The sequence below is a fragment of the Ictalurus punctatus genome, chromosome 8 (genome assembly GCF_001660625.3).
Source record: "Ictalurus punctatus breed USDA103 chromosome 8, Coco_2.0, whole genome shotgun sequence".
Lineage (NCBI taxonomy): Eukaryota > Metazoa > Chordata > Actinopteri > Siluriformes > Ictaluridae > Ictalurus > Ictalurus punctatus.
This window is the reverse complement of record NC_030423.2, coordinates 9,331,958-9,357,530: the sequence shown is the minus strand read 5'-3', so window position 1 is coordinate 9,357,530 and position 25,573 is coordinate 9,331,958. Positions and strand designations below refer to the sequence as shown.

General features: G+C 39.0%; 1 protein-coding gene across 1 annotated transcript; it reads right to left on the bottom strand.

Annotated features, from left to right (window-relative positions):
* Positions 1 to 1,149: 1,149 nt before the first annotated feature.
* Positions 1,150 to 18,305, bottom strand: enpp6 (ectonucleotide pyrophosphatase/phosphodiesterase 6). The gene is made up of 8 exons (XM_017473680.3): positions 18,000 to 18,305; positions 9,133 to 9,312; positions 8,588 to 8,699; positions 7,974 to 8,115; positions 7,639 to 7,818; positions 5,800 to 5,937; positions 4,785 to 4,908; positions 1,150 to 2,889 (listed from the first exon to the last, which is right to left on the bottom strand). The coding sequence occupies exons 1-8, from the start codon at positions 18,241 to 18,243 to the stop codon at positions 2,678 to 2,680; spliced, it is 1,332 nt and encodes a 443-aa protein (XP_017329169.1). The 5' UTR covers positions 18,244 to 18,305; the 3' UTR covers positions 1,150 to 2,677.
* Between the last annotated feature and the right edge of the window lie 7,268 nt (positions 18,306 to 25,573).

Below are 25,573 nucleotides of genomic sequence, written 5' to 3'. Positions count from 1 at the left end.
GCAGGAACTGCAGAGCGCCCTGACCTCAACCTCAACGAATATCTTTGAAATGAACTGGAACACCAACTTCTTGCTGAGCATCACTGCCCAACCTCTTGTGCTCTTGTGGCTGAATGAGCAAATCCATAGCCTTGGTCCAAAATCTAGTGGAAAGCCTTCTCAGAAGAGTGGAGGCTGTTGTAGCAGCAAAGGGTGGACCAATGCCATATTAATGCCCAGGGTTTTATAATGGAATGTTCAGTGGTGAGGTGTCCAGTTTAGTGTACTTTAAAGAGAAATCATCACTAGAGGGTTAATATTTTCTAGAGGTACTGTACATTTGTAGGTTTAGGCTATACAGGGAAAAAGTCTGTTTAGTGCCTGTACCTTTTTGTCATCAGTGAAAATATACAGTTTGGCGTTTTTTTTCCTATAGTACTAACACACATGAATTTGATTACCAATTGAACAATTGCATGCAAGTCAGTGAAAAAGAGCACAGAGTCACAGTGAGTTGCTGAATGACAACCAGAGAGCAATACAAGCTTGTCATCTGTTAATATTTTTGCACTGCTCAGTCTTTCGTTCCTGATATGTGTGGAAAATAATGTTATGTTCATGTGCTGCTACCAAGTATAAAAGGGAGATTAGCAAACAGGGAAGAAGAGGGATCAGGAAACATTGCTGATTATGAAAAATAAACCTTCACATTATTGTGCATTCCGTTCAGTAACACCGAACTGACATACATGACACACAACAAACACATGGTGCCTACTGGTTTAGGCAAAAGCAAACACTAAAAGTAGACAGTAGATTGACATCACATGTATTATTTGTATATATATTTATATACCGACTCTAATATGTGCTTTTAATTTGTGTATCAGCTGGGCTAATACTGTAGATGTTAGAAATACAATCCAAATATTGTAAATCTTTTTAATGTAGGGTCTTTAAATTAACAAGAAATGTTATTAATTGTAATTATTGTATACTTTCTCCAATTTAAAAGCAAATACAACTATGTTTTCGAACTTATGAGTTTGTGTGCCTGAAATAAAATATAACCTGTGTTTTTGCGACATCTGCAGTTTAACTGGTGAACATCAAAAAGAACTATATCTTCTTCTGTTGTAATTTAATGTGTATAAATTTTCACCTCTGAACCAGGGTGTACAAGTACTTTATTTTACACCGAGTTTTCAGTTTATTGGTGTGCATACTTCATACTTATTGGCAATTTAATCAGGCACACCACTATTTACTGCCCGATCTATTGCTAGGCAGTTTGTCAGGCATGCTTTATCTCATTTATTAGTAGAAACAGACCACCATAGGACCAGCACTGACCAGATATTATGGTTAGTGGATCATTCCCAGCACCGTAACTACACTGACAATATTGTATTAGCATGGTAATATACAGTACAGTATGTGTCACAGTATATGTATACAGTACAGTATGTGTGGGTATTGGGGACAGCCATCTCATCATCACAGCATTGTTCCATTGTAAAGAACATTAAATGACACATTACCTCAGGTGTACTTATTATCAGTGGGTGAACAGATTTGTCAAAGAAGCATACAGGTAATAAAACCATCATATAGGATTAATGTGACAAGGTTCCTTACTATGTTACATTCTGTAGTCACTATTGGATTCAACTTTGTTGACTCGAATAGGCATGACTTAATGAATACTTGGCCATTACGAATAGTAATATTTACTACGAAAACAAGTTTCATGTAATTCACACCAAGCCAGGAAAAATATTAGTAATTTTTAGCCTTCCTAACACTTTATAACCATTTGTCATCAACCAAGCCAAGGTTTCAAATCCCTGTTAAGCACGAGGTGAAATATGACCATTGGAATTAATATCACCTTAAACATCTTAACAATTATGAAGTTGTTTCCAACCACAATTTAAGCACAAATCCAAATTGTAAAAACAACTGCACTTGTGAATGTGTCAATGATCCAGATCAACATGGTTGATCCTTGAAAATAGGACAAAAACATGTTTTTTATTTCAAAAACTGCATGCTTACTAAACCTGACACATATACATACAGCTTATCCAGAAATGGTGATGATGAGAAAACAGATCTCCACTTGCTGGAAAATTAAAACAGCACATTTCTTTACATTCAATAGAGGGCAGAAACTTGGATTTTTTATTGATTTTTTTTTTTTTTTTTTTGGGGGGGGGGGGGGGGGGGGGAGCATCACAAATTCTTATTTTACTGCCATTAGGATCAAAATAGAGTGGATACAAAAGCATCCACAACACTGAATACATGGTAAATTAGTGTAATAGAATTAAAGTATCTGTCATAGTGTTATAGTGAAGCAAGTCATAAAGAATTGAAATGTTGTTCTTTCAAAATAACGAGCAAGTGTCTGACCTTAAATATTTATAAATTTTTTGTGTATGTGCCAAGAGTTGGACCACCTTTTATTAACCTAACCAGCACTTAATTTCACCAATTTTAGTTATATTCGGCTATATGTACAGTTTTAACCGAAGTTTCTAGTTATTCTATCCGACTTTTTTCTGATATAGTGTACTGAAACATAGGAATTATTATTTATATATACCGAATCATCAGTTGACCATCAAATGGCCTTTAAACAGTACTGATTATAGCCCTAGTGCAGTTCTGCAGAAGGAAGATGTGTATGTTGTTTCTAAAACCGAGAAACCAGTAGCACTAACAGGATTGCCAGCACACAGCTGAACAGCAGCACAGGCTGTATAGAATCAGCAGAGCCTGTCAGCATAAACTCCACTCGAGACCAGGAGCCATTGTTGGGAAGGGGATGGATGTCAAGGGTGTTGCACATTAAATTATACACATCCACTGATCTGATCGGCCCTGCTCGGAAATTCTTCTTGAAGGCTGACATGCAGAGATGAGACAAAGTATTACTATACACATACAGTGCAGTTCAGATTGGACATAAGTACAGTGCATTATAAGGATGGTTGGTATGACAGTAACTTACAAAATATACTAGACATTAGTACATAAAAAAATCATATTTATACACTTTAAGCTCACTGGAAGAATAAAAAAATTAAATTAAATCTAAAATGTAAAATCTAGCTACGCCCCCCCACCCCGTCACATGAAAGCTCTTACATGTCCTCATTATTGCATTGTCAGGATTCAGATCTCCTGAAGCACAGCCAAATGATTTACTGTTGGAATTTGTTTTAAAAGAAATCATTTGTTTTTCTGTCCATGGGTGAGTTTCACTCTTTATCTACGTTGAATGGCCAAAAGTTTGTGGACACCTGACCATCACATCCATGTGGGCCTTCCCCAAACTGTTTCCACAAAGTTTGAAGCACACAATTGGATAGGTCTTAATATGATATAGCCCTACAATTTCCCTTCACTGGAACGAAAAGGCCCTAACCTGTTCCAGCATGACAATGCCTTTGTGCACAAAAGCGAGGTCCATGAAGACATGGTTTCCGAAGTTTGGAGTGGAAGAACCCGAATGGCCTGGACCGAGCCCTAACCTCAACCCCACTGAACACCTTTGGGATGAACTGGAATGCTGACTTTTCCCCATTCGTCCTCACTCATCATCATTGCCTGACCTCACCAATGCTCTTGTGGCTGAATGCACAAATCCCCACAGCTATGCTACAAAATCTAGTGGAAAGCTTTCATAGAACAATGGATGTTATTACAACAGCAAAAGGGGGCGAAATCTAGAATAGGATGTTCAAAAATTGTCCACATACTTTTGGCCATATATTGTATATATCACATTCATCTGTCAGCCAAAGTCATTGTAAAATCATCTGAATATAAATTGAGTAAAGTTTGATATCTCGTCTTGAAATCCAATGTAAAATGCTTGATAAAAATGTATTCGGAGCCTACTTTATGTAATAAAATAAACATGTTTTTTATCTATTTATAGTTACAGTGGAACAGCCATCAATTACATTTGTTACCCTTATCATTTGCATTTTAGCAGATATTAACAGGTGTTCCAGTATATGTTACTGATAAATGGCAAAGCTCAAAGTCCTCCTCTCTGAAGACTTGCTCCATGCCATAAAAGTTAAAGCAACAGCTTTACTAACTGTCACAAAGAGCTGACACCATAGGCCCCTTCTGTAAATGTTAAATAAACATTTGACTTATGGAAAGCCTTATTATATCAATAAATACACTTTTTTTCTTTGTTAAATAATAACAATTAAAATCTATTTACTATTAGGACAAACTTATGTGTCTGCCATACAAATCCTTGTGAAGTGGTTACTATTAGGCTTTAAGGAATGTGATGCTATGACACAATGTCTTAAGGGTGATCTCCCATTTTGGGTTTGTCAGATAACCAGCCTAACTTGAAGTTTTCATATGTAGTTTGTATGTATCCACACCATAAATAAGACTAATTTTATCCATATTTCACTGGGATTGGTATCCCAATGCAGTTGGTCATTATATAAGCCATGTTTCTTTGACTTGCTTTTAAGAATGAGAAAATAAAATGGCAATCTCTTTAAACTCTCATAGTGTGTGTGAACATGTTTGTAGCAGCCAACAAAGACAGTGGAACATTCCAATAATTCAGCATGACATGACATTAATTCCCAAGCTCTCCTGTTATACAGTAGCTTCTCACCAATCAGACTCTAAACTGGAACAGCACTGCAGCATAATGCTATATATTGTGTAATGAGATAATGTCTAATTATTGTGTATGTATCGTAATATCACCCAACTCTAGTATAACATACAGGTATAATGTTTTATATGGCGTTTACCTGGTCCCTGAGCCAGAAGAAAGCCCCTCATGTCCAGGAACTCATTGTCATAGCCATGCCAACCATGTTGCCAGCCCATCGGTTCTCCTGTATCATTCTGCCAGTAAGGCAGTGTAGATTTGTTCTGAGAACAGAATGAGGTGAGATTAGTGAGATAGGTTCTTTCCTTCATGGCAATGAAAGAGCTTTGCTCTGTATAGAAATGACTGGAATTTTTAGATATTGGTTATAATGGACATGAGAAGTATTCTGTACTGAAAACTGAAAAATCGCTGTAGGTAAAACCTAGTCTTAAACAAATTTTCAATGTAAGTGATGATTCACTCCTAGATGGTCTTTATAATCGAGGCGGAATACTAAAACATTCATTCAATGTTCATTTTATCGATAGTTAGAAATGTAGTATTTTAACAACAAAAACTACATGATAACTAACTAAATCACCATTTTGGTCAAAAATATATGATGAAATGCATTAACATTTTCCTCAACAAGTAAAAATGAGACCAAAAAACAACAGTTAGTTCTGTACATTAGAGAAGGTAGATCATTACTTTTAAGAAGAAAGATTAAAACTCAGGAAATTATTCATTTGTGTTTCTTAAATTTGAGAAAATTGGGAGAATTTTGAGGGGGGGAGATAAAATCTTAATTTTTTTATTGACTAAAATGTTCAGTTCTAAATTCAGACTAAAATTGCTATAATTCATCTACAAAATCTAGATTAAAACTACTAGCAAACTTAAACTATTGTGAGTTTTTAGGAAAACAATATTAAAACTACATTTTAGCAAATTAGCTGTCAAAGTTAACATTGCCTCCATTAGGTTAAATGCTATCATTTTCTCTTACTAGTTAGCAAATTTTGCTTTGAAGCACCATTGCAAAACTACAGAAGGAAATTCTGAAGAACAGCATTGTCTCAGACAATTAAATACGTCTTTAGTAATGAAAAAACTGCACATGCTATTTTACTCTAACAATTCATTTTATGACATTTAGACTAGAGCCTGACCTCAGTGATGAACCATCCAGGGTCAGCAACAAGTGTTAATGGTGAGACAAATTTTCCACGCTTATAGTGATAGCGATCCGGGATCTCATGTGTCTGATACACCTTCATGTTTTTTGCTGCCTGCAATGCTTTATATGTCTGGAAAAAAGTTATGGAAAAATATTCTTCTATAGACAGTCAAAATTCATCAAATCAGTCAAAATACATCATAGCACATATGCTCAAAACATTTTAATAAAGACACATTTTAATACCAAATACAGCGCCATGCATAAGTATTCACCCCACTTTGTAGTGTTACAACCTGGATGCAGAATGGACTTAATTAGAATTTAATGTTATAACGCTACACAGATTAGCCTAGAAAAATCAATATAGTTGCATAATTATTCCCAAATAAAAAACTCAAAGTTGTGATTGCATTAGTATCCACCCTTGTTGCTGTGAAATCCCTAAATTTGTTCTGGTGCCAGAAGAAATCACTATTAGTGATTTCTTTTCTCTAACTAATTATTTAAATTAGTTGAATGGCATTTACCTGTGTGTAATTAAAGTGTCACATGATCTTAATATAAATAAACCTATTCCTGGGTGACCCCAGAGTTTGTTAGAGAACATGCCTGAACAAACAGTATCATGAAGACTAAGAATAAATCGAAATATCTCTGTGACAAAGTTCTGGAAAAGAATCAATCAGGGTTTCGTTATTTTAAGAAATGTTAGGCATCCTGAGGAGCACCGTTTAATCCATTATTTTAAAAAAGTAAGTATATATATGGCACCTCTGTGACGCTGCATACAGAAGGCCATCCACTATAAGTCAGTAACCGTGTCAGTAGGGCATTAGTGAAAGAAGCAACCAAGAGCCAAGGTCAACAGCAGCCTGGACACTCCACAGAGCTGAGTTTTATGAAAGAGTGATGAGAAGAGGGAAAAAAATAAGCCATATGAGTTTGCCAAAAAGAATGTTAGAGACTAATCAAACATGTGGAAGTAGATTCTCCCGTCTGAGGAGACCAAAGTTTAATGTTGTTGGCCTTGGCACAGAGCATTATGTTTGGCGAAAACTCAATACTGCTCATCACCCTGAGAACACCATCCCCACAGTGAAGCATGGTGGTGGGAGCACCATTTATCAGGGATGCTTTTCAACAGCAGGGACTGGGAAACTGCTAAAGCTACACTGGAGTGGTTCTGAATATAGAACCGGAATGTGTTCGAATGGCCCAGTCAACACATTGACAGCAATCCATTTGAAAATCGGTGATAATTGAAAATTGACCATTCACCAACAGTTTCCATTCAATCTGACAAAGCTAAAGCAATCATGGAAAGAGAAATGAGAAAAAAAAATACCAGATGTGCAATCCCGACGAAGACATATCCCAGGAGATGTGCAGCTGTAATTGCACCCATATTTAGCCAACAAAATTCTGCTTCATTTAATTAACCTTTGTGTCACCTTAAAACAAATATTTTACACCTTGGTTCATAAATCAAATGGTAAAAATCCCAATTTACTTAATTTCACTAATGGATTGTAACCTTACAATATGTGGAAAAGTTCATGGAGGTGAATTCCTATGCTAAACACTGTAAGTAGTTAAAAGTATGTATGTTTTCCCTTCACAAGGTTCATGTTTTATAGGTTCATTAGAGGCCTTAGAGTTCACCAGTAAAAAATGTGTCTCTGCAGCAACTTCTGACACTGTCAACAAAAATTTACTCTGATTACTAGGTATAATCCCTAACAAGCATAGAACAAAAGACAAGGTATACTTTCCATTTATACAATATCTGCTTCCTTTAGTTTTGATACAACTACTACAGTAAGTTTACCTCTTCAAGCATTGCTGGTTTAGGCCACAGACTGACAACTGGCCCTCTGTCCATCATATTTATCATATTGGACATATTTATGTAAGCCTCCAGTTCAATAACCTTATCCATCCACTTGATGTCAGTCATCCCATGGTCAGAGAACATGATGACATTCAAGTCATCTTCCAAGTCTTTCTCCTGAAATACACAAATGTAAGTTCAGACGTATTCTAGATAAATAACTTCTGTGCTTGTGTATATGGAAAGTAATTGAACAGCATTCTGTCTATTTCATTGAACACAAATTTACTCCCTTACTTTACTTTACTTTACTTTACATGTCTTGCACAGACCTTGATCTTCTGGTTTAAAGTCTGGAATGCTACGTCCAGTGAGCGGACAGCAGTCCGCACCTGCTCGGACCCCGGACCAAAGTGGTGTCCCTCCACATCAATGTTCTCATAGTACACAGCTACCATGTCTGCCACATCGTTCCTCATGAGAACAAATCACAGAATGTACACACCAAATATTTATTTAATCACTACTCAATATTTATTACAAATGGATCATGAGGAAATAGAATAAACAGGATAAACCCCAGACTTAACATTCACAGGTGTGTTTCCCAAAAGTTTCTTAATGCTAAGTCGTTAGTAAACCTCATCCTAAGAATTTTCTTTAATTAGGCTAACATGCCTTTCCAGAAACCCTTATCTAGTAAAGTAGTAATTCAATCGTATCTTAACGAGCAACCTGACCAATTCATTATTTACTAAGTATATCTTTATTCTTTACTAAAATTCATTATCAGGAAACACAGCCCAGCATAACACAATACACTGTATTACACTGCACTGTTAGTATGTAACACTTTGTTCTAGATCTTGCTTTTGGCTTAAATTATGCTTGTAGTGACGGTTTGGTGGTGTTAATTTTTAGCTAGAGAGGTCTGTGTAAGACTTACTTTAGCACATTGAGACCATTCTCTATGGCATCATTTAGATTCTTCAAAGAAGGACTGGTAACATATTTCTCGCAGAATGTGGGCGTTACACCAAGAATCGTCACTTCACAACCTGCTCATAAATGATTTACATTTTAATACAAAATCATTTACATTTTGTTGTGTAAAAATGTAATTGGCATTGGCAAGTAAATTTTACAGTCCTGATATTATACGCTTAACATGCAAATTATAATTAATGCATATAAAGTACAACAATGAATGCAGTTATAGTACAATGGGATGTGGTCCCATTTTTTGTTTACTTTCAAAAGAGTTATTTACGTATACTTGTATTAATATATACATGTAATTTATCTTGCAGAGAATTACAATAGAAAATTAATCAACACTTTCTGATCAGTGTCATGGTATAAAGTAAAATAACACAGTTTTTAAATTACACTAATAAATGTTCACATTCTTGTCCAGTACTTAGTATAATTACACAGCTGGAGATTTGAGAGTAAAAACACACACATATACTGTACACAACCATCACTGACCTGGCCAGTAGTACATGTAGGCTTTCTTGCCTTGTTTCTGCACAGTTACCCAGAGGGGTTCAGAGCCATCCCACCACATCGGTAAGCGGCTGCTTGGATTGGTTCCAATTAGAAATTCCTCTGAAGAGTGCTGATCCCACATATAATTCCCTGTCATTTGGTGCACATCACAATGGCGACCTGGTACATTGAAAAGAAATGTTTCAAAAGAGATCAAGATGACCTATTGTGTGGATAGTAGACTAAATGAGACTGAACAACTGAGTCAAGTTGATTAGGTGAAAAATGAAAAATATTTAAACAGTTAACTCATAAGGTGAAATCTTAATTTACCCTGGTACACTGAAAATGATTGCATTTTCCATACAAGCATTCCTTTTTTCATTCACCTTCAGTAACCACTCTATCCTTGGATGGGACATCAGTCCATCACAGGGCACCATGCATACACACACATCTACACAGATTAGCCTAGCAATGTATTTTGGGAGGAAATCTGAGAACCCTTTAGAAACACAAGCAGAACTTGGGTAGATCACGTGGAACTCCACACAGACATCAGACTGGGAGCCTGGAGCTGTAGAGCTGTTAGGTGGCAATGTAACTTGCTGTGTAACTATGCTGTCAAAACTATATCATACTGTATATCATATTACACAGTAAGCTGTGCCAATGCACTCTATATCTCATATCAGAGTTGTTTATCGTTAATCCATTTTTCTTTACATGCATTTTTAAAAAGTCACTCGCACATTATGCTATGCAACAACCATTCAATCAGTGCTGACCTCAGCCTGTCTTTGTTTATTGATTTCTGCCTGATCCCTTGGACTTGTTATTTTATTAAACTGCCATACCTGCACTTGCTTCCATCCTAACCCTCATTACGTGACAGAATACTTCGCCAATAACATGGAAACAGCAGGAAAGCGAAGGAGACATCATGTGAAGGTAATAAAGAACACCTTACAGAGACTCAATTCTATCAAGCTTCCTCAATGGGTTGCCATGGATGCCCCAGAGCCTTACGATGGATTTTTCGGCTACCCTGAGTATTTTCTGTTCGAATAACAGTTACATTTTTTGAGCCTGGCGAACCCCAAGCCTGACCAGAGGCAGTGGCTGGGGTTCATACTGTCCCGGCTTGTTGGCCAAGTCCGCCAGTGGGTGGAGCGTCTGGCCGGTACAGAATCCAATGTAACTTCACAATGTAACTCAGTTTGTGGGACTATTGATAAAGTCTGGAAGTCCAAAGTATACCTCCAACCTGGATGAGTGTTTGGGGAGGGCCAGTGATGAGTGACCTGTGAGGCTGTTCACCACCTACTACAACATGACTTCCTCCCCAGAGCTCCAGTTGGAGGTCAACATGGTGACCTCCTCCCCAGCGCTCCAGCATGAAACCCAGGCAGGGGTCTCATCTCCGGTGTTCAAGCATGAGGTCAAAGAGGTGACCTCAGCTCCAGAGCCACAGTCAGAGGTCAACATGGCGACCTCCTCCACAGAGCTCCAGCCAGGGACCCAGGAGGTGTTCTCCCCTGCAGAGCTCCAGCTTGAGACCCACAAGGTGGTCTCCCCTGCACAGCTCCAGCCAGAGGTCAACATGGTGACCTACTCCCCAGAGCTCCAGCATGAGATCCACGAGGTGGTCTCATCTCCAGAGCTCCAGCATGAGGTCAATGAGGTGACCTCCCACGTCAAGTTCCAGTCGAAGGCCAACGAGACGGCCTCCCAAGTCAAGTTCCTGCTAGAGGTCGACGAGGTGATCTTCTACGCCAAATTCCTGTCTGAGGTCGACGAGATGGCCTCCCAAGTCAAGTTCCTGCTAGAGGTCGATGAGGTGACCTCCCATGCCAAATTCCTGTCTGAGGTCGACAAGATGGCCTCCCAAGTCAAGTTCCTGCTAGAGGTCAACGAGGTGACCTCCCATGCCAAATTCCTGTCTGAGGTCGAAAAGACAGCCTCCCAAATCCTGTTCCAGTCTGAGGGCGACAAGACGACCTCCCAAGCCAGGTACCTGTCTGAGGTAGACAGCATGGCCAACCAAGCTCTGCTTGCACCGGAGTCTGCTGGCATGGCCAACCAAGTTCTCCTCATCACGCCAACAAAGTCATGCTCATGCTCATGCTTGTGAATGACGACACGGCCAACCAAGCTCTGCGAACACCTGAGGTGGATGTCATGACCAACCTGCTTTCACCTTAGTCTGCGTGACTAAGCTGGGCAGCCTCCCTGCCCGACTGAGGACACTGCTCAGCATCCCTATACAGCTGAGAATGCCACTCAGCCTCCCCGTTCAGCTGAAGATGTTTCCTGCCTCATATTATGGCAAAGAGCTTCACTTAGTTTCCCTGCTCGGCCTTGGACGTCACTACATTAGGCTTCTCTATGGATGTTGCTTTGTTTTCCCACAGCACTGAGGACGTCACTCTGCCTTCTTGTTCCGCCGAGGACATCTCTCTGCCTTCCTGTTCTGCCCTCCTGTTCTGCCAAGGACGTTGAGCTGCCCTCCTGCTCCGCAGAGGATGTCGCTCTTTTTTTTTTACTTAAAACATCAGATTTTCACAGAATTCCTAAACGTATGAAGAGAACCCAATTCAACAAATGAGCAAATATATTATACTTGGTCACTTATTTATTGCAGAAAATGATCCAGTATCACAGATCTGTGAGTGGCAAAAGTATGTGAAACTTTGCTTTCAGTATATGGTGTGACCCCCTTGTGCAACAATAATTGCAACTAAACGTTTGCGGTAACTGTTGATCAGTCCTACACATCGGCTTGGAGGAATTTTAGCCCATTCCTCAGTACAGAACAGCTTTGACTCTGGGATGTTCGTTGGTTTCCTCACATGAACTGCTTGCTTCAGGTCCTTCCACAACATTTCTATTGGATTAATGTCAGGACTTTGACTTACCCATTCCAAAATATAAATTTTATTCTTCTCTAACCATTCTTTGGTAAATGACTTGTGTACTTAGGGTCGTTGTCTTGCTGCATGACCCACTTCTCTTGAGATTCAGTTCATGGACAAATGTCCTGACTGGTATAATTCAGAGGTCATTGTTCCATCAATGATGGCAAGCCATCCTGGCCCAGATGAAGCAAAATAGGCCCATGATACCACCAACACCATGTTTCACAGATGGGATAAGGTTCTTGTGCTGGAATGTAGTGTTTTCCTTTCTACAAATATAACCCTTATCATTTAAACCAAAAATTCTATTTTGGTCTCTTCCATCCACAAAACATTTTTCTAATAGTATTCTGGTTTGTCCACATGATCTTTAGCAAACTTCAAAGGGTCAGCAATATTGTTTTTGGAGAGCAGTGGCTTTCTCCTTGCAACCCTGCCATGCACACCATTGTTGTTCAGTGTCCTCCTGAGGGTAGACTCATGAACATTAACATTAGCCAATGTGACAGAAGCCTTTAGTTGCTTAGATGTTACCCTTGGTTCCTTTGTGACCTCGCAGACTATTACACGTCTTGCTCTTGGAGTGATTTTTTTGGTCGACCACTCCTGGGGAGGGTAACAATGGTCTTAAATTTCTTCCATTTGTACACAATCTGTCTGACTGTGGATTGGTGGAGTCCAAACTCTTTAGAGATGGTTTTGTAATCTTTTCCAGCTTGATGAGCATCAGCAATTCTTTTTCTGAGCTCCTCAGAAAAACATGTGTTGTAAAGATCAGACTTTGATAGATCCCTGTTGTTTAAATAAAACAGGACACTCACCCCTGATTGTCATCCCATTGATTGAAAACACCTGATTCTAATTTCACCTTCAAATTAAACTGCTAATCCTAGAGGTTCACATACTTTTTCCACTCACAGATATGTAATATTGGATCATTTTCTCAATCAATAAATGACCAAGTATAATATTTTTGTCTCATTTGTTTAATTGGGTTTTCTTTGTCTACTTTTTGGACTTGTGTTAAAATCTGATGATGTTTTATGTCATATTTATGCAGATATATAGAAAATTCTAAAGGGTTCGCAAACTTTCAAGCATCACTGTATTCTTGTGTTAGTTTTATATTTTATCGGTGTGATAGTCCTGCAAACAGTGATAACACCCAAGGCAAGTTTTACGATAAATCCAACTTTTCGTTCAATTTTCATATTTTTTCATCAATTAGTCCACACATGTAAGAGACAAATGCAAGGAAACAAAGTTTTTTGACTGAGAAGAATCTGGTCTCAGCCTCGAATGATTAACAGTACAGCTAACACCCCTGGTCACTATCAAATTCACCTTTTCAAAACTCTTCACGGGATTAGCATAACAGTGTTCTGTGTGGATCAAACTGTAAATACATTTTAATTCTTTTGCTACAAAATGTATTTAATGAACACTGTGTTCAACAAATAACGATAATGCCTTTATTGGTCACATGTACATTACAACACAGTGAAATTATTTTCTTTACATACCCCAGCATACCAGGAAAATGGGATCAGAGTGCAGGGCCATGATGCAGTGCCCCTGGAGCAGAGAGGATTAAGGGCCTTGCTCTATGGCCCAAGTGTGGAAGCTTGGCAGCACTGGGGCTTGAACCCCCGTCCTTCCAATCTGTAACCCAGAGCTTTAACCACTAAGCCACCATTGCCCCCCCTTACATTTTCAGTTGTTTTCTACCACCAGCAAAATTATGTATTTCTACAGCCCAGTTTACATATACTGTATATGTATTTTGTTTGAAAGATAGATAGGAGGTTGGATGTCAGATTGACAGCATTTAGCTAAGTAACAAATAGTAAATTAGATTACATTTAAACACCTTTAAAAAAAACTGTGACTGTACTCTATGCATTATATGTGCAGGAATATAGCACAAATCCCAAATCAGCCCATGCAATACTGAATACTGATTTCTCGCTCAGATGAACTCTATAGAATAATCAAGCCTGTAACCACACGGGTAAGAAAGCAAGTGATTTCTGCCAGCTTCTTCTCTTATTCTTTCAGTGTCTTTGAAAAAATAAATATTTTCGGCCTGTTTTGGGAGTAGTGGGGCCAGCAGGCTTTCTTCATAGGCAGGCTTTGAATTCATTGTTTGCTTTCTTTACTATTGCCAGGGTGTGATTATTGGGACAGACTCTAGCCCAGGCTGAGTAGGAAATGCATAAGCCTAAGCAAAACAACCACCATCAGCAAATCATCTCTACACAGCTGCAGTGATTGGGAAAGTCTGGACTGTGATTCTGTGTGTGTTAAGGTTTAGTGAGGATTGCCAATGAGGCTCAGAAAAGAAATCTTTCTGAAGTAGAAAGACAGAAAAGGCTAGTATTTCGAACTGTGCTTTGAAGCAAAAGCCCCATCAAGCAACAAAAAACATTTACAGCAAGAAACTTGCAGGCAACTGAACTTAAAGCTGTTCATGTAGTACGTCATCATGATATGAACTTATATAAATGTAACTTTTTATGATCTTTCCCTTGTAAATATATACACCAATCCAGACACATACAATCAGCTTTAATATTCCTGTAGCAGTTATTATATCTCAATAGACTTAATGTTCTTTTTGATAACCACTTTTTCCACTTTGGAGACATACTGTAATTATGTAGCTTATCATAAACAGGCTCCTTACGTGGCCTTGTACTTGGTGAAATATTACTAGGATTAAATCAGAACTAAAAAAAGGAACAGCAAACAGATGCTTCTTGACACATGCTACCGGCAAAGGACATGCACGTGGATCCAGGCAAGTTCATAGAGTCTACCTGATTCCAGCTTTTTGCAACAAAAAGGACAAATCTCAAATATGATATGGCATTTTGAGGTTCATTTTGGAGACATCAGTATTTAGCCTGTCATGAACAGGCTCCATGGCTTTATATTTGGTTAAAGATTATCAGGGAGCTATCTATATCTGGAACAGTTTGAGCAATAAATAGTATGATAACTCCAGTATACAACCTACTATCAAAGTTTATGACAGTTTAATATAACAGTATTCATAACAGTACAGTTGCAGCATATGCTAACATTTTCTGACTGCCAAAGACTTTTTTTTTTTTTTTTTTTAAAACATACTTAGGGGAAAGAAGAAGATTTAAAATGTGTATGTTTTTTCTTTAATAAACCCATTTTCCTGTTTTTTCCCCCATGAAGTATACCTGATTGCCACTTCTCATCGCAATAAAAAGCTTTCTTTTTCAAGTGTTCTGACTTTTTTATATGACTATTTCCAAATTTGACTCTAGGTAAAACAACAGCCTACAATATGAGAAAAGTATACTTGGCTATGTTATTAGTATGGAAAGTACTTTTGTTGAAGAATAAGACTTAAAGCCATTAGCTGTGCCAAGCTCTTATAGTCAATGGCACCATTCAGCCTTGGAAGTATCTATATTCTGGCAAGATCTACACTGTCAATACAACATGACTTTTTTTTTCTAGCACTTTGATTCTGCTGACCTCTCTGTACTTTGTTCCAATTAGAAGTTGCTGCCTAATGCAAAAGTCATATATAAATCTTATAAAATCACGAAACAGCAAGAAAAAACATCTGCTACAAAATCCCATGCAGAATTAGATGAGCTTAGAAGTGTAAGTTCTCTCCCCTAGCCCCTGTGGTTAGGGAGGGTCCACTTTAGGCACTTTATGACACCAGGCCAGACAGGCCTTTTTCTCTAGCTTCGCATATCAGAGCATAGATTCAGGCATAGATTCACAATGATCTTGACCAAGATAAACCAGTTCCATAAAATGGATGAATGAATTAACTATATTTTTTCATACTCACTATGATTGAGTCTTTTACTAAATGTAAGCTTTTAAAATTTCATTTAATTGTTACAAAACATAATATACTTTTATGGAGACATGGCTAAAATATGGGGTGCATGGTGGCTTAGTGGTTATCACGTTCGCCTCACAACTCCAGGGTTGGGGGTTTGTTTGTGCCCTGTGATGGATTAGTACCCTGTACAGGGTGTACCCTGCCTTATGCCCCATGCTCCCTGGGATAGGCTCCAGGTTCCTCGTGACCCTGTAGGATAAGAGGTATAGAAAATGGATGGCCAAAAATGCTTGATTTGGAGTAACCTTTGAAAGAGTTGAAAGAATCATCCATCCATCCATTTTCTGTGCCGCTTATCCTACGCAGGGTCACAGGGAGACTGAGGCTTAGGACTCATGCCAACCCATCGCAGGCCAGACCCATTCACACACTACGGGCAATTTAGAGATTGCCAATCAGCCTAAAACATGTATTTGGGCTGGCGGAGGAAACCGGCATGCTCTGAAGCACAGGGAGACGATGCAAGCTCCTAGCACACAGGACACAGGAATTGAACCCCCAGCCCAGGAGTTGCCATTCAAACCTGCTAACCATTAAGCCACAGAGCCTCACCATTTATTGGCTGCTTCTGATATGTAAAGGGTGACACTTTTATTTTGTTTGTCTTCCATTATGTTCCTTATTTTAGGGATATCAGTCTGTTTTGTAAATGTTTTTCTTATAATGCTGCAGGCATAAGTAAGGAATGCCAGATCATCTTAATGACTCCAAAGGGATAGCTGTACCTACTGTTCATGTTTTACACTGTTGTGCTGTTCACAGTCATGAATCATTGAACGAAGACAAATGCCAACAGAAATCGGCCATAACTTTCACTAGTCAACATCTTTTGTATGTAGTCACACACACTCTCGCCAGCCATTTTATTAGGAACACCTGTACATCTGCTCAATCATGCAATTACCCAAACAGCCAATCATGTGGCAGCAGCTCGATGTCTAAAAGTATGCAGATACGGTTCAACGGCTTCATTAAATTTTCGTATCAAACTTCAGAACGAGGGAAAATGTGATTTCAGTGACTCTGACCAAAGCATGGTTGTTGGTGCCAGATTAGAAACTGCTGATCTCCAGGAATTTTTATTCACAGCATTCTGTAGAGTTTACACAGAATGATGTGAAAAACAAAAAACATCCAGACCGGCACTTCTGTTCTTGTTGATGAGAGGTGTCCAGACGATAACAGCCATGAAGCTGACAGGAAGGCTACGGTAACTTAAATAACCACTCTTTACAACCATGGTAAGCAATAAAGAATCTCTAAATGTGAAAGACATCAAACGTTGAGACGGATGAGCTGCAACAGCAGGAGACAACATTGGGTTCCAGTCCTATCAGCTAAGAACAGGAATCTGAGGCTACAGTGGGCACAGGCTGACTGAAACTGGACTGTTGAAAACTGGAAAAAGCTCAACTGATCATCTCACACAACCCAAACAATGGTCTACTAACACTTCCTCTCAGTGCATATATGAGTACCAATTTGTGAGAGGTTCATGTACGCTGTAACTGCAGACGTAGCACCTGCTCAATGGATATGACACTTATACAATACAGATTGCATAATTTTCATTGCCTAACAAATGCGTAACTTTCTCCGAGTTAACTTTTGCAATACCAGAGACACAGTGCCCTACTGAGAAAAAAACTAACAAACAAAACCATAGAAACCCTCACAGAATTTGTAATTGTTTAAATGGTTAAAATGTGAATTGTATAGGTTTTATTGGAAACTGTTCTGGTCCCTGTGGGTCTCTACTGGCAATTTGTTGCCTTCTATACTATAGGTGATATATTGTGTCTAGTGGATACCATTAAGGACAGATAATGGTAATGGTTAGCTGATGGTTTGTAATGGTATTTGTAGTGGAAACCATTAGAATTTCTGTGATGGTTTCTATTGTTTTATTTTGCTGTTGTTTTTTTCAGCAGGGAGCTGAACAGTGTAAAGTTTTAGCTTTAAGAACATGAAATAAGCACTTTAAAATCATCTCTCACAATCACAGACATGTATACAGTTTGTGTGGGGCTCAAAGAGCGATATCTCACCAGTCATGAGGGAGTAATAATTGGGGTAGGACAGACTCGGAAAGTCTGGAGTCATGTAATCCACTTTGACGCCGTTGTGCACAATTTCTTGAAACCCGGGCAGGTTCTGCAGATCGTCCATGTAATCATAGCGAAACCCGTCGATGAGGAAGACCAAAAGTTTTCGGTTATCCTCGCAGTGACATCCGGATACAAGAAGAAAAGCGACGATGAAAGCGCACGACCAGCGCACGGAACTCAGCATGGTGCCTGTGTACGCAGCTGACTGTGCTGAGGAACCAAGTGAGCTGAGCGCGAGGACTGAGTGCGCACTGAGAAGTGAGCAAGTACTGAGTGCGCACTGAGAAGTGAGCAAGTACTGAATGCGCACTGAGAAGTGAGCAAGTACTGAGTGCGCACTGAGAAGTGAGCAAGTACTGAGTGCGCACTGAGAAGTGAGCAAGTACTGAATGCGCACTGAGAAGTGAGCAAGTACTGAGTGCGCACTGAGAAGTGAGCAAGTACTGAATGCGCACTGAGAAGTGAGCAAGTACTGAGTGCGCACTGAGAAGTGAGCAAGTACTGAGTGCGCACTGAGAAGTGAGCAAGTACTGAATGCGCACTGAGAAGTGAGCAAGTACTGAGTGCGCACTAAGAAGTGAGCAAGTACTGAATGCGCACTGAGAAGTGAGCAAGTACTGAGTGCGCACTGAGAAGTGAGCAAGTACTGAATGCGCACTGAGAAGTGAGCAAGTACTGAATGCGACATGTTCAACATGAAACAGAGGGCTCTGCGGGAAGAAAAATAGCGGGGATGGAAGAGTCAATGAATCGAGACGCTCCCCAAAAAACGCTCTGCCCAACAATATCAACAATCATGTTATATGATATCTCGATTTATTATAATTCATATACAGTAATGCAAATTATTACAGTCCCTCAACAATGATAACTTTTGACACGACCGGCTGTTTTTAGGTTTAGGTTTAGGTTCTTTATGTTTACGTTCCTAAAGCTAAAGCACCCCTTTACACCTAACATCAGCATGTGAATAGACTACTACGCCACATTGTTATTATATAGTCTGTTATTCTAGGTAGGCATAGACATGACTGTGACCTCAGGTCATTTATTACTGGGTCACTGTAGTGGAGTTGCTCCATATAGGCCTAAGTAATATGAGTTAATACATTTAATATCATATAAGTGGATGCAGGAAGAGAACCCCAAAAAAGGCTTAGGAAAAATGATATGCTTTGGCTATTTTTATAATAAGGTTATTAAATTGTCATACAGTGAGATCCAAAAGTCTAAGTGCACTAGTGAAAATGCTTCTATTTTGCATTCTTTTCTCATGTAATACAACAATTTTCAACAACACCTTGACTGAAAAGTAGAATCTTTGAAATATTTACATGAATTTCAGAGTTTCTTAGTATTTGCTATTTCCCCCTTTTTGGTTTAATGACCGGGTGCGGTCGAGCAGGCACACACTCCACTAAGAGGCGCCAAACTGAACAAAAGTGAAGCGAATGGGAAGAGAGAGAGAGAGAGAGAGAGAGAGAGAGAGAGAGAGAGAGAGAGAGAGAGAGAGAGAGAGAGAACGAAAGGCGAAAGTGCGCGAGTGAGGCCGAGTGTGTCCGAAAATGCGCGAGTGAGGCCGAGTGTGTCCGAAAGTGCACGAGAGAGACCGAGTGTGTCCGAAAGTGCGCGAGTGAGGCCGAGAGAGAACATAAGACCGCATATGACCCTGCACATGTGAACTGTAGTGTACAATGTGATTATCCGGACATTTTAAATATGTCTAAGAGGTTTTTTATATAAAACTGCATAATTTTTAAGCACTGCATTAGTTGCCAGTGCAAACACCGCTGTCTGTTGATTGGTGTTTGTTAAATATCCTCTATTATTATTATTATGAAAAAACTCCTTGGAGAAATCGGGCTTCGGAAATACATGCTTCGTGAAATAGGCATCATTCGGAAATTCAGCCTATTATTCTGCAAATTTTTTTTTTTAAATAAATAAATAAATAAATAAATAAATTCGGGGAAAAATACTTTTTATTATTTAAAAAAATATTTAAATGCAGTAGTACTTTGTGAAAGTGAATATTGTGAAGTATTTTAAACAATAAATGTTGTGTTTTCATGGAATGTTACAAAATAAATGGATAAATATAAGCATTGGTTTATTTAATTACTTTTTTTCAAAATAAAATGGTAAATTTAACTATTAGTTTGTTTAATTAATTATTAATTTAATTATTTCATTTAGTGTACTTTTGTCTCCATACTAGTGGACTTTCTTATAATAGAATAAAATGCAGATCCAAAATGCAGTTTAATTTAGATGGTTCAGTTATTATTGATGTACAACCTTTAAAAATTATATCTGGCATTTTCTTTTTGTTTCATTGTTTTTCTCTTTCCTCTTCAGTTGCTGTAATGCATGCTGTAATGTTATGAGTGTTCTTGGCATCAATTCCTCTCGCTCACTCACGGAGACTTTCTCATGCACTTTCACTCACTTTCGCGCTCTCTCGCAGAAACACTTTGTCTCGCGCACTTTTGCACTCTCACGCTGTCTCGCGGACACATTCGGTCAATCGCGCACTTTCGGACACACTTGGTCTCTTTTGCGCACTTTCGCTCTCTTTTGCAGACACACTCGATCTCGGACACAATTGGGGTCTCTCTCACACTTTCGCTCTCTCTCGCGTATTTTTGCACTCTCTCGCGGACACACTAGGTCTCTCGCGCACTTTCTCACTCCCTCACGATGTCTCGCTGTCTCTCTTGCGCACTTTCTGACACACTTGGACTCTCTCGCATGCTTTCGGACACAATCGGGGTCTCTCTTGCACTTTCACGCTCTCTCACGGACACACTCAGGCTCTCTCACGCACTTTTGGACGTACTTGGTCTCTTTCGCGCACTTTCGCTCCCTCTTGAGGACACACTCAATCTCTCTCGCACACTTTCGGACAAACTCGAGCTTTCTCATGTGCTTTTGCTCTGTCTTGCAGACACACTCTGTCTCTCTTGCGCACTTTCAGACACACTCGGGCTCTCTTGCGCACTTTCACCCTCTCTCGCGGACACACTCGGTCTCTCTTGCACACTTTCGGACAATCTCTGGCTCTCACATACTTTTGCTCTCTCTTGCGTACACAATCAGTGTCTCTTGCACAGTTTTCCTCTCTATCACGGACACACTCGATCTCTCTCGCGCATTTTCAGACACACTCGATCTCTCTCACACACTTTCACACACTCTATCTCTCTTGCACACTTTTGTCTGTGGTTCTCTCTCTCCCCCCATTCGTTTCACTTTTGGCTGGTTTGGCGCTCCATACTCCACAAGTTTGTGCAAAAACTTGTGATCCATTTTAGTGCAAATCCATGTGTTGTCTGAACACGGTTCAATAGAAGAGATTTGGCATGAGTACAATCTGACCTTTAGACATGTTTAAAACAGACATGTTACTCTGACATATAAATAGGAAAGGCCTTTGCTTGCAAGTCAAACCTCTGAGTTAAGAGAACAATTACAATTGCAAGTTCTAACATGATAACATCACATTCCAGTAAAAACTTACTATAAATGTATAATTGAATGCTGAGATATTGCTCTTCTAAAACTAGAAGGTTATTGTTTGGAATCAGTTACGTTAAATGAACTTAGTAATTATTGGAGTCAGTTACTTAAATGAATTACATGTTGGAGTCAGATCTTTCATTTTATATTGGAGTCAGTCATAAAGTTAAAACATGCAGTCAACCTTGGATTGTGCCTATTTCCATCTGCTTATAGGAGCGCATTGGATTAAGATAATATAATTTCATACTTATTCCAAGACAACAAGCCCATATGGGTGTGTTGATCAGGTGTCCACATACTTTTGGCCATATAGTGTAGTTCAAATCATATAGATATTGTCACGTGATCAGTTATCCAAGTCCCTACCTTTGATTCCCCTGCTGGGCCTACCATCAGTCTTCAAAACAGCCAAACTGGTATTTGAGCATGTTATTTCCAGTAGTATGGCACCCTAAAAGACATAGTGAGTGAGTGGGGGGTTCAATTCATGTTCTGTGTCTGGAGGGGCTTCATGGAGAAACTACGAGTCTCCATAACCCTAACGTCCGGCTTACCACCCACAAGCTAATGGCCAAGTGGAATGGGTGAACCAGGAGAGATTGGGCATTTCTTACAGGCTTCCTCCCTTAGGCCGAGTATTCCCCAAACTCCCTGAAGCACTTTGCTACACACCTCACTCTGTTCCATCCTGGGGTACCAGCTACCTCTGTTTCCATGGAATGCCACCCCCACAGACTTACCCGCTGTGGACAGCTGGTTCCAGTGGAGTGAACTGGTGTATGAACAGGCCCACCAACATCTAGAGCATGCATCCCTAGTATACAAGAAAATTGTGGATAAACAGGGTGGTGAGACACCGAGCTATGAACCAGGTGACCAGATATGGCTTTTCACCAGAGTCCTACGAGTCATGGAGTGAAGCCAAAAACTGTCACACTGATACATTGGCCCATTCAAAGTCCTCCAGAGAATAAGTGATGCCAAATATAGAATGGAATTACCATGCCACAGTCATCTGGCACCATCCTTCCATGTTTCCCACCTCAAACCAGTCACTCCAGGTCCCCTTGCAGAGGGTATTCTCCCTTCCACCCCCAAGTACCCCTGGATATTGAAGGTGGACCAACCGACTCCGTAAAGTAGATACTGGATGTCGAGAGGGTAAACCGCGGTATCTGACAGGGAGGGCTAGGGTTCAGAGGAAAGGTACTGAGTGCCAGCCCACGACATGCTCAAACCCCTAATGCGTTGGGACTTCCATGCACGCTATCTCAATCGTCCAGGTCCACGACCCTAGGGGGAGGCCTAGGAGAAGAATTTCCCCCCAAGGTAGTGCTTCAGAGGGGGGTTCTGTCATGCATTTCCCAGTACTCGCGGCCTACAAACATGGCCACCGAGAACTACAATACCCAAACTCTTTCACATTCACACTCACCAGATTTAATGATTACTCACTTTCACAGTTAATTTCCATACTTAGTTTTAGTCGTATTCTTTTATTTATTGAATTGAATTTTATTTCTTACTACTGATTTTATTTTCCTGTATCTACTGTAGGTCTTCTGTAAAGCACTTTGTAAATGTTGTTTTTAAAAAGTGCTATAGAAATAAAGCTTTACTTACTTACTTTCCTCATCTGATTTCCACATCCCCTCATTTGGCATTTGTTTTCATGAGTGGTTATTATGTGTCCAATTCTCCATGTTATATTTCTGTTTTGCACCCTTTCCTGTTGACTTTAACCTTGACTTTGAACTTTGCCTTGACTGTATTTGTTTAGTTTGTATTTTGTTTCATGAATACTGAAGCCTGCACCTGCATCCACCACCCTGGTAATCTTACAGTAACACTGTTAATCGATAAAACTTACATAGCAGAATCAAGACAGTACCAGCAGATATCTTTACTTTGGAAAAAGCTTGGTCTTCTGTCACAAATCATTATTACGTTCAAAGAGCTAACAGAACCGTACATCTTAAACACAATGATATTAACCAATCCAACTTCACTGATCCCAACCTGGTCACTTTGACTCAGGAGAACTGAGCAAATAACCTTTACCCAGTAAAGAAATCCCAGACACAGTCCCAGATCACAGTCTGCAATATTAAAGCTTTCCTCACTGAACTTTCCTCACATCATCACCACAACCAGGTGGTTTATCCAATGCCGCACCTTGATGTACAATTTAATCTAAAATGTAATCATTTTCTGGCCATTGATAAAACAACTCGCTCAGTTATTGTCAAGGCCTTCATTACCTTACCTCATTTTACTAGCTTTAATGACTGGAATTAGTTAACAGGCACCATAAATACACCCTGTTATTACTATGTTGTAATTTCAGCCACTTATATAGCCATTTCTATATAGTAATAATTTTGTGCAGGAATTTATATGAAGTCACCCATCAAAATGTGTTTCAGCTGTATTTAAAAGTGTAATGCGTTTCTCTGTGTTAATGTAACTAGTGTGTTTTAGCATAAAGGAAAAGATTTGTTTTGTTTTTAAAAAATATGTAAGAAAGCTTGTTAACGACACATAACACATATGAAACATCATGAAACATTGGAGATCCACCAACGTTTTCATTATTATGATTTTTCGGTATTAATATAAGATATACTTCAAAACAAAACTTCAAGTTGACGATATGATTTGCTATAAATTTTAATTGCCCTTTAAAAGAAATAATTTTTTAAAAACGTTTTTATTTATTTATTTTTAACTGTTCCTCAACCATTAATAATTGATAATTTGTACAAGACTGCTTTTTTTATATTGCATTTTCAAAGTCCCCCCCAAAGATTTTCAAAGTACCTTCATGGTGACAGACAGAGCATGGCTGAATAAAACGCAGGCTTTTGTTTTTCATGTAGCTAAGCTGTGGAATTAGATATTGGTCAGGGGTCATCTGTTTCCTGTTTTAAAAAGCAGTGAAAACGCATTTCTTTAGTTTTGAGACTGCCTTTATAATTTCATTTTATTCATGTTGCCACAGTCTTTTTAAATACATATCATTTTTAACCTGTATGTCTTTTAATGATGATGTTCTCTTATTGTTCAGTGTCACATTTTGAGTTTTTACTAAAACGGCAGTGGAGCACCCAGCAATGTAATGTAAGAAAACATGACAGACAATAAAGAAGATAAGGTATTAATGAGATGTGGTCTAAATCACATAAATAAATTGGCCAAGTCCACATGCTTACAGAAACTGTAAACCTAGGATGTATGGTATTCTAAATATAGAATATCGAAATGAACCATTTTTTGCATGCCTTATGTTAATAGTTTATTTTCTTCCCTAACAGTGCACATTCCTGTGCACTGTTACACTTCTGCCACTAGATGAAGCAAGAAACCAAACTTAAAGGTGAAAAGGGCAACCAATAACAGGCCTCTTAAACTACATCAACTAAAATAGTGATCATAATAATAATATTCTGTAGCCTTTATATATAGACTTGCAGTGTAAAACAGAGTGAAAGCCTTTCTAATGTCCCATAGACTAATATTCGTAATACAGACAAATACAATATAATACAAATAGTACAAACATACAGAGCAACAGGAAAATAGGGAGAGAAGAAAAAAAGAAGAAGAAAGGAAGTAAACAACTTTCATAATAAACTTTGTGTTTACTTATGGGTTAAATAGAAATAACTGCCAAGTCATTGCCATAGTGACCTAAGTGCCATTAAGACTGTGAGCGTGTCATTAAGGCAGAACTAACACATCCACAGCCCAAGAACAGCAACCGAAACCAAAAGGCAGAGAACAAGGCCACTGCTTTCCTTTCTGCCTACACACAAACACACACCCAGAAGTCAGATCATATTACACTAGCATCTGTCACCGCCTCTGATATGCAAACACACACAAAACAAGATTGTACGGAACAATGAACATGCCATTATAGAAGCCACTAAGGAAACTTGTTTGTTTTGCCTCAAGGAGGTGCATGGTTAAAACAGACATATCTAAAATAA

Bases quoted from the DNA above. Each gene is read 5' to 3' on its own strand.
- enpp6 (XM_017473680.3), bottom strand. From the start codon at position 18,243: ATGCTGAGTTCCGTGCGCTGGTCGTGCGCTTTCATCGTCGCTTTTCTT. The intron at 8,700-9,132 runs GTCAGTGATGGT...ATTTATGAGCAG, and splicing joins CTACATGTACTACTGGCCAG to GTTGTGAAGTGACGATTCTT. The intron at 8,116-8,587 runs GTAAGTCTTACA...TGTTCTCATGAG, and splicing joins AATGGTCTCAATGTGCTAAA to GAACGATGTGGCAGACATGG.